Source organism: Zeus faber, assembly GCF_960531495.2.
Source record: "Zeus faber genome assembly, chromosome: 11".
Taxonomy (NCBI): Eukaryota; Metazoa; Chordata; class Actinopteri; order Zeiformes; family Zeidae; genus Zeus; species Zeus faber.
Window position 1 is genome coordinate 15,252,632 of NC_137205.1, and position 14,726 is coordinate 15,267,357.

The window sequence follows — 14,726 nt, forward strand, 5'->3', positions numbered from 1 at the left end:
ACCGTTTTTTCCGGGGAGTGCACGTTTAGCAGATACAGTCGTCGCTGTATAGTTCGCGTGGAAGCTTTTGTGGAAATAGCCCGTTTTTTTTTTGTTTTTGTTTTTTTTTAAAGGTTCCTTTTTTTTCTCCGTGTTTTTAAACGGGAAAGTAAAAGGAAATGCACCACTTATCGGGAAAAAAAGTTTTACCGAAAGAAATCACACCGCATTATACAGTATAATACGGTGCGATTTGTAGGGTGCGACACACACCCAGTGCAAACAATGAGTATCACAGAAACATTTTTCATTGCTTCGTGTTTATCTTCCGTTGCGCAACCGCCGAGATCAATCGCGGTGCCTGATCGTTCCTTGAGGGTTTGAGGACCAAGCCTTACCTGACTTATTTCACTCATTTCCCAGAAAATCTGGGCTTTCCTTGACCAGACCCAATATTTTCCAGGAGACCCATAAATAAGTATGACGTACTAACTTCGTGGTTGAAAGGTTGAAATGGTCCGAGAGCCCAGAGCCTTTCGCGAGCTTTTACACAAAGTCATCCTTTACTGTAACTCCATTTTACATTTGATCCATGTTCGTTTTTCACACATTTGTTAACGCTCCCCTTTTCCAGACAATACCGCAAGCCATCAACTTGACCGCAAAGCGTTTCACGGTGAAATATCTCAGGAGCTGACTTGAGCGCTATACAAAAAGGGAGACGAAGGTTGACGTCAGACGCACAACGGGAAAACTTTCTCTGGACCTCATTGAAGGGTGAGGACTGCAGGTGACCGCTACATCCTCGAGGTCAACAGGGGCAGATTTTGGCCGTCGTCAGGGAACATCAAGTCCAATGTGGTGACTGGAAGCTACATTTAGAGGAAGGTGACATGGGTTTTCAAACATGCTCTGATCATCCCGTTTAGATTCATTATCAGAGGTGTGACTTTATGCGGATGTGAGAAGTAGCCTCTTCTCGTTTTTCACGAGGAAATGACAGGTTGCCCACTCCACGTTTCCAGATAAGTGGAAGTAAGTTAAGTACACGTGGCTGTTTACAATGGGCATACAATCAAACTGCACGCTGCATCAATGTCCACGTCTCGTACTCACCAGACATGTCTAGTCATAACACTTCAAGTCAAACTCAATCCCCAGAAGAAGGAGGCCAGGAAGGAGGAGGCGTTTTTGATAAAAGCATTTTATTGTTTTTTTTCCCTAATCAATTTGAAGTTCATTGGACAATTACAGCCTTGTGAATCACATCACAGAGAACTGGAAGAAAATTAAAAATACATGATCATATCAGCCACAAAATGGTGGAGACAAAAAGGGACAGGAAGACGAGAGAGAGAGAGAGAGAGAGAGAGAAAAAGCAACAGATCATCTACAAGCAGGGGGGTCATAATAACAAGATGTAGTGTTTTGTACAGTTTCTTTTGTCAAAACAATAACCCCACGCCATTGAAACAAGATGGAGAGTGACAAATGAGAGAGAGGGTAGAGATTCAGCTGCGGACCGAGCGCTGGTTTAAGACGTTTACAGTAACAAGTCTCCTCAGGTCAGAAATATCACTCCATTCACACACACACACACACACACACACACACACACACACACACACACACACGTTGAAAATAGCCGGTAGAAAAAGCTGAACCAAAACTAGTCTCTGCTACAAACACCATCCCTTGACTCTGTCGTCCCTGGGTTACAGTGATATGAGGTATATGGTTTCGGAAAATAGTTTACTGTTCAAATCATCCACTACTCCACAAAGTACGAGTCATTCCATCGGTCAGTCACAGTCTCAGTCCGTGTTGCCGCCGCTCAGGTGCGTTTTGACGATTGGCGTCAAAACGGGGGGGGTGGGGGGGTGGGGGGGGGGGGTGACGTAGCGTTCACTTAGAAAAATCCAAGGTTTACCTAAATTCCAGCATTAAAAGGCGATTGATTTTAAGAAATGGAAGACAAGCGTAATTATTATTTGGATTTACAAAAAATAAAACAAATAAAACAAATACATTTTTGATGCTCACCGTGTTGAAATGACTCCCAAAGCACTCTACATCTCCAGACGATGTCTCGTACTGAGGTTAGTTCAGTCCGAACTATTTGGGGATGGCCTGATCTGTTGTATTCTGCTACTAATAAGAACAATTAGGTCAATCGCTAAAGTAACGGAAGAAGAAATACTCAGTCACTAACATTTTGTCGTTAAGATCAATTATAAAGAAAACATTTCTAAACTGGGTAACTATTAAAACTAAGACTAGGGGCTGTGAATAACAGTTTATCCCACTTAATCATTAAGAAATTTCACCCCCCCCCTCCCCCCACCTTCCGTAAGCATCATAACAATGTTAATTCAAGAACCCCCCCCCCCACCCCCCACATACAAGCCATGCCATCTAAACAACACCTACTCCGAACGCAGACTCCCAAAATCTGCATCAAATGAGCTTTTTCTTTTCTGATCCGACGGAGTAGTTTACTCGATGCAGTAAACCTCTCAAAGTGCTGAATGGATACTTTTTAAAGAAAGATTTGAGGAAGAAGAAAGGGGCGGGAAGCGGGATGGGGGGGGGGGGGGGGGGAGCCTTTTCTCCTGCTGTCCAACAGCGCCCTCTGTTAGCCAAGACGAGGCTTTACCTTTTTTGTTCTGGTAAAAAATAAAATCAAAAAAACAGGGAAACACCCTGAACGCACGCAAACCAACCTCCTTTCTCCCTGGCACTTCCCCAGAATGATTAAATCTGTTATCTTACATAATATATATTCTTATAAATATATATATATGGCCCTTATTGAAGCAAACATGAGTTTCACATTGACAAGAAAGTACCATAATCTCTATATAGCCAAGTGGAAAGTGTTCTCAGTGTAAGTGAGCTGGCAGCAGTCTGTTATTCTAGTTGCACCCATTAAACAATGGAAAAAATGGCATTAAATTAAAAAAAACAAAACACAAATTCTCTTTGAAGTCGTAAATGGGAGTGCCTACTGCACCACACAGGCTCTTCCTTTCCCACCGTTTTCCTGAGTAATACTTTAAACCTTGTAACAGACAATAACTATTTTTTGCTATTTCAGTTCTGGGCTATTCCCTGCCATCGTTATTTCCTTTTCTTTCTTCTACAATTGTAAAGTTGATTGCTCCAACACGTAAGCTCATGGGTGAAAGACTTGCTTGTCCATTGCTGTTTTACGCTTAAAATAAACAACTTCCGTTGAGACCGATTTTTGACTAAAAGAAAAGAAGATTGCATTTGTAGGAGGCCTTGAAGGCCTGGAGAGTTGTGTGGCATAAAAACATAGCATCAGTATAATTAAAATAAAAGATCTTTTGGAAAAAAAAACAAAAAACAATTATAATAATAATAATAATAATAATAATAAAAAATGACCTTTTTAAAACAACTGAACGTCCTCCCCTTTCCAGGCCTTCATCTGTAGCTTTGGCTTGTTGGGGTTTTGGAACCTGTACTTACTGGCTCATTGACATCAGCTAACAAACTACTATACCCTGAGAATTCAGACACAGGCGTCCTTATTCTGTGGTCCACCTCGCCACTGGAGTCCGCCACGTAGGACAAGCGGTGGCCATCCGACTTGAACTGGGAGCCGAAGGCCTGGGCAAAGTTCTCGATCTGGTAAGAGGACTTGGTGGACAGCGGGTACGCGGCCAGGCCGTTCTTGGCCGGCGCCGGGTTCTTCTGGCTGTTCAGGTCAGACGGGCTGATCTGGTAGGAGGAAGGCGGGGAGGAGTTGTGCTGCTTGTCCATCTGGTCGGTGAGCTCCTGAGAAGGGGTGAGCTGCTGGTGGGACGAGGGCTCCAGGCCGCTCAGGTGGAAGCCGTGCTGCGGCGAGGAACCGGTGAGCATCGCAAAGTGAGACTTTGGCACGGACGAGGCGGAGGGCAGCGAGGGCGAGGAGGCCGACTGGCCAAAGCCACACTCCAGAGGGGAAGTAGTGTAGATGTTCTTGTCGGAGTAGAGGGCGCTGGGGTGCGAGCTGGTGAAGGGGCCGGAGGCAGGCAAGGTGGGGCTCAGGTGGAAGCTGCTGCAGTTGCTGGTGCGCTCCAGGGCCTGCAGCAGGAAGCGCGAGTACTCATGCATGATCACTGTTTTGTCTCCGGACAGGCTCGGTGTGTCTGCGCTGTGGCCCAGGTCCGGCCCGTCGGCCGAGTGGGGGTGCAGCTCAACGTGCTGGTCGCTGATGTCAAAGTGCACGTCATGGTGCGAGCCGTCAGGCTTCTGGGTGTAGTGGTCCAGCAGGCTCTGCAGCACCTCGTCGGGAATGCCCGTCTTGTCGTGCTTGTCCACACCCATGGCAGAGGAGTCCAACAGGACCATGGGCGCATCGCCGTCCATCACGCCTGAAACCACGCCCTGGATCACAGACTGCTGGGAAGAGAGGTGACCCACGCCGACCTCGTAGTCGCTGCCTCCCGCCGATGCACTCGCATTGTTGGCTGCATTAAGGTAGCGCCTCTTCTTGAGGAACTGCATGGCGTCGTCGTAGTTACTGCTGGTTGTGCCCGCTTTAGCCCCGTTTGTCTGCATCAAACTAAGGCCGTCCATGCTGCCACTCTGCTCCCCGGAACCCTGTTTGGCTTGCCCTAGACCCCCCTTGTCCAGGCCCTTACGATTGGCCTTCTTGAAGGCCATCTTGGGAGCTCGGCCCTGGTGCATGGTGCTGGTGCCTGGGTCGCCGGAGGACGACATGGTGTGATTAGTGATGGGGTACTGTGGGACGCTGTAGCCCGCAGACACTGATTCGTGAACATGCAAACCTCCCAACCCCGCCCCTGATGCATCCACTGCTGCCGACCCCTTCTTCCTCCTGCGCTCCCCTCCCTCCGAGTTCTTGGACCGCCCCCTCTTCCGGCCGGTGGCCCCAGCATTTCCCTGAGAGATTCCGTAGCTGCCTTGGCCCATGTCCGCACAATCCATGTTCAACATCCCAGAGTCCAGCGCCTTCCTCATGGCTTCTCCACAGGTTCGCTTGTGCTTCAGCAATCTGTCCGTCCTGGAAAAATACTTTAGAGCAAAGACACTTCATGAGACACAAACATTAGCTTTAGTTACTACTAGTTAGAAAAGCCCTACTTAATGTTTACTTGGCCTAGATAGCGTTCATGTGTCATTTCTTTCTCGACTGCACTGTTTTTGCTGCTTTAACGCCTGAATTGCCCTCAAGGGAGTAATGAGGTTTTATCTTAAAAGAAAAAAAAAAAAAAGAAAAACTATAATGGCCCTGAGAACATTGAAGAAAGAATTGCTGTAATTGCAGATTTAGAATGAATTTTGTTAAAAAACCTGTCATTAGAATCAAAGTATTTCTGACCATCTCTTGCACAGTGCAACAGGAGGACTTTGCAACTGTCTGAGAAATAAGAAATAACAACTATGCATTTGAAATCCCAAACAAATGTGGTTATACATAACATAAAGGACGCATCTATTCTGAACCACCTTCAAGTGGGTGACTTGTTATTATACAGAACCCCCGACAAAACACCTTTGGACGACTTTTGAGGAGCTTTCAGACAGTACAACTGATGACGCTTACCTGAATTTATGATTTGATAGCAATCTCAACCAAGTTAGGCTTTGCTTTTAGTCTTTTTGCAGCAATGTAAAATGTTCTAGTAATATTAAGGCCCCAGAAAAGGCAACACAATAAGAGCCTGTGAGCTCCAATGCACACACTTGTGTGAAAGTGTGTTTTGTGAAGTCATGGGCATAACAATGGAGAGAATACTGGACTAAAACTAATCGATATCGCCAGCCGCTCCATTCAGACTATAAACATAAAAAATAAACTTGATACCTGTTGACAGGTTTCACATCTGTAAGGCTTCTCTCCGCTGTGAGTCCTCTTGTGCCTCTCCATGTGGTACTTCTGTATAAAGCGCATGTTACACTGGTCACAACTAAATGGCTTCTCCCCTGAAATACAGAAAAAAAACATTTTCAACATCAGACATTCAATTCAAGTGCTTTTAATAAGTCATCCAATTAAAAGTGTGAGTGTTGTGACATACCACTGTGGATCTTCTCGTGCCGCTGAAGTAGATACTTCTGGATGAAGCTCATGTTACACTGGTTGCACCTGAAAGGCCGTTCACCTGCAACAGCGACATTACTTCATTGTCAACAAGAAACACTGAATAATGAAGTGTTGAAATTTTTCATTTCTCATTTTGAAGTGATTAATATCTGCACCCAAAAGGCATCTTGACACCATCCGGTGTGATTTTCATGCACATTAACTATCAAACAAGTCTGGTGCCAATTTCTAACATCTGATCGAGAGCAGAAAAAAAAGATAGTTCTCTGAGTTGTGGAGGAGGGATTTTACTGTACCATAAATGACTATTTTCTACAGAAAGGCGCCCCCCCCCTCGTCAGCATTAAAAAGTGTACACAACCTCCACTGCACTGGTTGTGCTGACTCCATTTATAGACACAGTCCCGGCTAAAGTTTTTGGATTGAGAGGCCAGTGTTTCCCACAGAATAAGACTATTTGTGGTGGCAGTTGACAGGGGGATGTTCGCTGGAAGTCCTCCTTCGCTCATATGTAATGGTCACTGCACACACAACAACACATGCATACTTGTAGCTACGGCGGCAGACACACACACGCGCAATTAATAGAGGCCATGAAATGTGTTCTCCGCTTTTTATCCCATTTAGGCTTGTCCTTCCTCCGAGGGGCAGGCCAAGAGAGGTGAGCAGCTTACAGCGTCCAGGGACCAACTTCAGTCTCCCATCGCTGGTCAGACGATGTTTTTCGTTAAACCAATTGAATCAAATCGAACGCTTTGTTTTACTCAGGGACTCGTCAACAACAAGAGTCAAATCTTTCAGCTCATGCACTAGGAACAACCGGAGCACATGCTCCATTGTAGTGACAGCGATAGATAGGCAGTCTGCACAATTTTGGAATATTGTAAGCCAAATAATTAGATAATAAGATAAATATTATATGTTATAATTATTATTATTATAGCTTAATCGTATTGCAAGTTAGAAATGAGTTGTATCGCCTAAATAAATAGAAAATAACTGTTCTTAATTTCTCCAAAACCATTAACAGTACCCTAACATCAGAGCCTATTGATACTATGGTCTTAATAATTTAGCCCCGGGGCCCGTTTAAAAGCGGTGTCCCCCCCTGTCCAATAGTTGAATATTTGCATGAACAGCCGAATCCAATTAGACTGAATTTTTTTTAAGAATTACTTGCATAAAAAATGCCAGAATTGATGCTGGTTTTAGCATCCTCTCCAATAATTGATTTGACATTTAAGATTAAGTTTCTATCTATCCAATATCAGCATAGATCGCTGATACAGGCATCCCACTAGACTAACCACCTCACTTTAATATTGATCAATCATTTTAATAATTATTTGTATTTGATGGTGATAAATTGCGTTTCCTGTGGGACGTATCGCCTATCAGTGTTGCTGGAGACCAGACAGGAGGAACAAAAGTGATGCAGAGCCCAGTACCTGTGTGGATGAGGACGTGTCTTCGCAAGTGGTAGGAGCTCCTGAAAGACGCATGGCAGTGCTCACAGATGTGCGGCTTGGTGCCCGGCGAGAGGCCGTCGCCGTCCAGCAGCATCGATTGCTGCAGAGCAATGCACAAGATTTCATATCACACACCGTATGCACTCCTCTTACTTTCACCAGCATATATATATATATATATATATATATATATATATATATATATATATATATATATATATATATATATATCTGTGAGTGATCTACCCCGGTAATGCGGTTATCATCACAGCCCTATATGTAACACACTGTAGAGAGCAAAATATGAGTATATCAGCATTAAGGTGTTAGTATTTATTTTCTGCATACACACTTCTATCTATATTAATAGATCTAAGATCTATCTTTTGTTTAATGTGAAAATAACTGATGGGGGCGGGTTGATATATGGGGATTAATGAAGTACCGTGCCATATTGTATCCATTTTATTTCTGCCATAAATCACAATCAATGGCAATTACAGTCGAGAATTATTTTTTTAATTAATCCTACATTTACATTATGTTCTAATTAATTAGTTAAAAAATGTTTTTTTAACCATTGTGTTTCAGAACAGTGCACATATTTATTCCCCTTCATGATGCTGAACTGAACAATGGCTTCAAAGTATTTGAGGTTTGTGAATGTGTGTCAGAAAATAAATAAAGACAGGATTGAATAGAAAGAGAATATGACAAACCTTAGCCTCGCTGCGTCTCTTTCTGGGCTTTCCCTCCTGTCCATCACCATTTGACCTTCGACCTTTTCTCCCAGTGGGCTCCTTTCCGACCCGGGCCGGCAGCTGGAAAGACGACAAAGGGAAGAACGGAGGCAGTGAGAGGCAGCTGGGCAAAGCCAAGACCGCCACTGTGGGATTAAAGAGTTCCAGGATGAACAACATAAAATACATAAAACATTTTGCACCTTGTGAGAAACAGGATAATCCAGACAATCCCTTTATAAACTCTGCTGGAAATGCAAAGCACTCAATTCTCATTCTAATAGATGACAACACAAAATAAATTACAGCCCTGTTGATGAATGCGCATCCAAAAAGAAAGAAAAAAAAAAAAACCACAATATTGAAAATATCAATATTGGGTTGTGAACGATTGCCCAGCTTTGTCCCACGCCACTTTGACAAAATCTGTGCCGCCAATTTCCTGCCAAGTGAGATGAATTCCCAAACCACTTCTAGCATTGATTTGCAGACCCATTTTCTTTTTGTTTGCCATCATTTCCATTTAAATTAAACTTTGACATTATAGCTACTGCCATAGAGAACAACACTAAAGACAACAAATCTCTGAATACATCCCAGAGTCCAAAAAGCAACAACTCCATGGACCGATGTGCTAAAATGGTCCAAAACTAAAAAAAATGTTTTATATCATCTATTCATAAAGCAAAGGGAAATGTGAGGGCAAGAATTTTGGGAGAGTGCCGGAAAAAAATGCATCTTAATTCAGGCCCTCATTGCCTTACTTCAATTCAAACTTGGATGACAAAGTGTTTCTTTGTAGAAGACACTTCCTCTGTTGTTGAGCCCCAGGGCACCGACTATATTCTGCTCAGTGTTTACACAAAGTCCCATGTGTTGTTCTGTGTATAGACTATCACAAAGAAAGGAAGACACAAACAAAAAAAACCCACCACCAAGTAGTTTACAATGCTGTTAACAGACTCATCAAAAGCCAGGTGACCTTCAGAGCCCGGCTATTGTTAGACAAAGGTGTGTGCGAGAACAAAAGACAATTCAGATGAAGTACAAGCGCAAACATGACGATCATAACGTTGCCAAGACACTTCCATTCATGCTGCTAAGGAACAGATGACATCACTCCTCTGGTGGGGGGGAACTTTTTTTTTTTTTTTTTTTTTTTTTAACATCATAAACCTTTAGATTTATGTCACTGTTTCCTGTTGGAGAGAGGCTCCACCCTGTTCTTTTCATGTCTCAGGCTCCGCCCCTTCCCATCCATTGACTGTTTGGACTGTGAGCACCCTCCAGGCATTGCAGAAAAGAAAAGAAAAACCTCAAATCCGGGCATGTGGTGCATATTTTGTGTGCGTGAATTTTGATTAGCCTCGTACTGCTTGTTATGAATGTTCTTACTTGTCGGAATGGAAATTAAAACCACTATATAATATACAAAAGGGATGTCAGACAAGAAACACATAGAAGCTCAAATAATTATTAGAAACATAGACGCTCGATGTCTGGGATTCCGGCTCTGATGCCCGATTGGGAAGAAAAGTTCAATCAAGCCAGGGCTTCCAGTGAGTTGTTACTCTGTCAGTACTCACGTTGGCCATGCTGAGATCGTGCACCAGCAGACTCTGTTGGTTTCCCATCGTCATCTCCAGCAGCTCACTGCTTTTTACAGAGCTCCCAGGATAGAGTGGCAGGCGGTAATCGTGCTCCGTCAGCTTCTCCTGCTTGATGCCCATGGCGTGGACGTAGTCCCCCAGCGACCCCCCGCCACAGTCAGGTGAGTCGCGCTCCTTCTTGAGGATCATCTCCTGGGACGGCAGGTCCTGCATGACCGACTGGGCGGCAAGCCGTGTGAAGCTGGTCACCGGCGGAAGGTGGCTGAACATGATCATGCCGGAGCCGAAGGCGGAGTCCATGCCCCCGTTCGAACGCAGGAATTCATTTCCCAGTTTGTCTTGAATGAGGCTCATGGTAAACGCGGGCGGCGCAGGTAGGGAAACGACACAGTGCCAATCAGATTCATCCTGAAAAGCAAAACGAAACAATGCCACATGAGTCAAAAAAGGAGACAGAAAAGTTGACAAGCCTTTCAGGAAACAAACACGCACACCCACCACACACTGTGAGGATATCCCCAAATAGAAGCTTTCCAGACAATAATGATGAGTTAGTTGAGCCTATCCTTTCAGAACAGCCTCTGATCTCGCAATCGAGTGCTTAGTTGGATTAAAAAATGAGGGTTTGTGGGTCAACAAACGGCTACCGTCTGGCTGGACGGCATGTGGAAACAAGCAGAGCGCAGACCCTGTGATGCGCAACAACCTTTCGCCGTGGATGCAGAACAATGTGTCATTTTATTTTTTTTTGGCAATGCTCAAATGTCACTGAAACGATGTAGCGAGGGAGAGGATTGCAGTTCATTGCTACTGTAATCGGTTTGATGGGCCTGCTCGACTAAGTCATCCAATTTGCATGGGCTTATCTGTCAATGAGAGGCTGCATTCACAATACTGCTTCTGTGTGTGCACTGAGGATCGAATATAAGCCAATAACAAGGTGTTTGATCGGTTCTGTAATAGTGTTTCTCAGTGTCCCACTAGTGTCTTACACAGAATATGTATTTCCTATTTCCGACAGTGTGAATAGAGGATACAGAGGTCTATTGTTTTTTTTGTTTTTTGGTTTATTGTATTGCATTTTTTTCTATTTTTAGGTTTATTACATTTATTCTCTTTTTATTCTCATTACTTTAATCTTATGGCCTATTACTTTTCGGATGTGATGATGTAAACACCGCAATTTAAGTATCCATCTCTCTCTCTGATGCAAAATACCGACAGTGCACGAGCAGAAAATAGCTATGGTAAACTTTTAAACAGATTGAAATATACCATGCAACGCCTTTCATTCTGGTGTAAAAGTACACAGTCTGCACTAAAGCGAAATTAGTGGATGCAGTTCTATTTTTGGGAAGCTAGCCAGCCGTCTGGCTGAGGGGGGCCCTTCTTTGTAATGCGGGATCTTTATTAATATGGAATAACGGCACCGTTCGGACCGATGGATCCGTCTGCAGCCTGAGCACCAACACAGGAAAAGGGAGAAAACCCTCCTTTATCCGCAACAATATCTACTCATCAAAGCACACGGAGGTTGCTCCGAGAGCCGATCCTCGGGTTTAGGAATTTGCGGCGAAAACGAGTGCGGGGTGGATTTGCGTCGTAATGTTACACAACGCCAACAACCGATCAAGGACGAATGATCATTCCTTCTAGAACAAAAAAAAAAAAAAACATGGTCTGGAGCACAAGCAGCATTTAAATGCGTCATTTCAAAACAACAAACAAAAAAGCAATCAACCGTTTCCCCGTGGAGCTCAGCCTCTAGCAGCGGGCAGACTGTGAGTGATGGAGCAGCGGCGCTGACCCCCATAACAAACGGCCCGTGAACAATGACGCTCGTCCGGGAATGCTTAGCGGCGTAGCCTAGCCGGCTAGCATGCTAGCCGGCTAACTTAGCGGCACCGTAGCGCTGCCGCCGAGCGCTTTGTTGTCTGTCCCGTGTGCGTGCTGAGCCTCCCAGCCCACGCAACGCCCAAACTTTTTTTTTTTTTTTTTGTATCGTTCGTCAGCGCAGCCCTCCTCACCAGTGCATGACCCCCCAAACGCGCGGTGTCGGCGTCTGCGGCTCGGCCCCTGCGTGTCCGTTTCGGCGTTTTTAGAGGCAAAACATTGTTCTCCCGCAGCTGCCGCGTTCTTCCATTTTGCCCCGGCGCAGGGGATTGTGGGTAGTGGGCGGCGGACCTTGCGGGGTCGGCGGCGCGTCCCCGCCGCACGTCACACAAGGGCGAAGACGGAAGGTTCGACGGGTTTTTCGGAGTCGCTCAAGGCGGAGGAACAGCGAGGAAAGAGGCGTTCCGTTTCCCGACTTCATTTATTATTCCTTTTTTTTTTTTTTATATTTACAAAAAGGGTGACTGAAAAGGGTGAACAAGGGTGAATAAAGGGTTCAGATCAGATTGAGATGGTGAATTGGACATAAATCAAATACGACGGATAGACTGTGAAAATATCAGCAGAGCAATCCCCCCCCCCCAAAAAAAAGCAGCTCCATAAGGTTTCGATTTTTTTTTTTTATTGCTTTCTCTTTCTCGTTTAGTAAAACCGAGTGATTCAAGTAGAGAATTCGGTTCTCGGAGGAAAGATGGGATCTCACGGTGATTTAGAACATTCCCGTCGGTCAATCATAATGGAAGACTTTGCATATGGAATAATGAAATGAAGCAGGTATCCGGATTGTCACAACGACAAATAATAATATTTAAGATGAAAAGGGTAGCTGCTTCAAAGACGTAAGACTCCAGATCCATATTTTTCCATTTTTGGGATCTTTCATAATGGAAAAAAAAAAAAAAACCAAAGCAGGGTGTATTTAGTGTAATATTCTGGCCTTGTTTGAAACAGCACTTTTGAGGCAAGCGTCACGCCCTCCTCCAGTTTATCTTCTCGGTTTTGAGACCTCCAGAAAAACCCGCCTCTCAGTACAGTTTTATTCTTTCCATGAAAGGTTCAGCGGCCAGTTAGTTAATATGCTTATTGTTACACTTTCTATCTGTCTGTTCAAGTCCACCCACCACGAGTAAAGGCTGTGTTATACTATTCTCACCATAACTTCAGTGGCTTTTCACAGGTTGAATGAATCCTTTTGGAGTAGCACGGGTTAACGAATGAAATTCCTTGAGAGGAATTGGAAAAGTGTGTTTTCCGACTCGTCATTCATTGGATTCTGAGCTGTACGTTACGTCATTTGGCGGAAGCCTTTGTCCAAACGCACTTACAATAAGAACATTTTGTCTCTAGTGCTCCAACAACTGTATCAGTAGCATTAGTAGAGTTTGAGGGTTTTTATATTTATGTTAAACCGTCAATATCCAAACGGGTGCTTTTACAGTATACCTTGTGGTTGATATGATCGTATATATTCCTCAAACCCAAACTTGATCTCTATTCAAAAAGCAGCAGCACTTGCATCTAAAATGAAATCCGTCATGAAAAAAAAAAACATAAATAAAGCCGTCAAGGGAGTGGATGGCAATGCAAGAGCAAGGTTCGAGGTTTTGTCTCTCTATTGTCATATTGGCACAACAAAGAAGCGTGGAAGCAGATATTGCAGCCGCATTGTAAAAACAAAAGAACATGCAAAGAGTGTATAAAAGCAGGTAACTCCGCCATAAAAGAATATTCACCAAATTGTGGGTTATAAACAACAAGGTGAATAAAAAAAAGACATTGAGGTGTGTGTGTGTGTGTGTGCGTGTGTGTGTGTGTGTGTGTGTGTGTGTGTGTCCAAATGCACAGTTTAATGAATCCTCTTATTTTGGGCCGTGTGCCTGCGGGCGCTAATGACCCAGTTAAGTGAGAAGAGCAGAGAATAATTAAAACACCAGACAGCAGAGTTAATGGGGAGACAGGTAGTGGGATGCATTTTTGATGCGGGCCTATCCTTGATGAAGCCCCCTCGTCCTAAAACACTCCTCACTCTTGTACTGTTTAAATATGTATCATCATCTCGCTGCAGCGTGTCATGTTGTTGCGGCGGAATATCAAGTCATGCAAAGAAATCCAGAGATAATAAGGTTATTAAGAATTGCGGTTGGATAATGTGCATCTGTGAAATTCAATACATTTAATTCAATTGTTATTCTCCATGTTTGAAGACGAGTAGAGGTTGCACAAAATGGAAATGGGGGGAAAAAAGGAAATCAAAAATGTATTGTAGGGCCTCTAATAGAGTGTGCAGCCTATTATAGATGTTGAGATGTTGAGATTCTTCGTCTCTGAGTCCAATGAACCTCTGTCTATGTGGCTGAATCCAACTGGATTCTAGTTGTCTAGAATAAACGATTAAAAACCGAGAAAGTACAATTTACAACTGCAGTTACCGAGCTCAGCTGGTGGATCACTTGACACGTGTTGTCGTTTTCTGATCCTCATCAATAATTCAGCCTGCGTGGGGTTTCTCTGGATCCAACCCAACGCAATAAATCTGATCCACAAAATGAGATATTGTGGATATTGTGTAATGGAAGCCAAGAGGAGAGCGGGTGATTAAGAAGGGAGGCTTATTAGACTGATCTTAAAGCAAAGACTTGGCTTCATATCAGTGGATTATTTACATGCAGATATAAGATAATTCTGCTGGCGTGATAATCAGAAAAGTCTACCTTTCACTGGATCAGAACCTGATCCTTCGTATTTATTAAGCGGAGCAGTTGAACATAACAGAGCATAAAATAACCACATGGATCTTATTAATGATGTTGCTGCTTTGGGACCACTGATAAAAAGCAAAGTGAAGTTATATATAGTTACATAGCTTATATTTATAAACCTATATAGTTGTTGTGTATTTGTGGAGAACAGCCCTTCTCCTTTAAATTACCCCAAATACTGCATGGATAATTAGAAA

The 14,726-nt window shown here is 43.8% G+C and overlaps 1 protein-coding gene across 1 annotated transcript; it reads right to left on the reverse strand.

Moving 5' to 3' along the window:
• Positions 1 to 2,400: 2,400 nt before the first annotated feature.
• Positions 2,401 to 10,237, reverse strand: LOC307237076 (zinc finger protein 281-like). The gene is made up of 6 exons (XM_080009696.1): positions 9,854 to 10,237; positions 8,247 to 8,348; positions 7,507 to 7,627; positions 6,033 to 6,116; positions 5,819 to 5,937; positions 2,401 to 5,025 (listed from the first exon to the last, which is right to left on the reverse strand). Exons 1-6 carry the CDS (start codon positions 10,229 to 10,231, stop codon positions 3,430 to 3,432), a joined length of 2,400 nt encoding a protein of 799 aa, XP_079865822.1. The 5' UTR covers positions 10,232 to 10,237; the 3' UTR covers positions 2,401 to 3,429.
• Between the last annotated feature and the right edge of the window lie 4,489 nt (positions 10,238 to 14,726).

Excerpts from the sequence above, each read along its gene's own strand:
- LOC307237076 (XM_080009696.1), bottom strand. The coding sequence starts at position 10,231 with ATGAGCCTCATTCAAGACAAACTGGGAAATGAATTCCTGCGTTCGAAC. Across the intron at positions 7,628-8,246 it reads AGAGACGCAGCGAGGCTAAG|CAATCGATGCTGCTGGACGG; the intron begins GTTTGTCATATT and ends ATTGCTCTGCAG. Across the intron at positions 5,026-5,818 it reads GATGTGAAACCTGTCAACAG|TATTTTTCCAGGACGGACAG; the intron begins GTATCAAGTTTA and ends TTTGCTCTAAAG.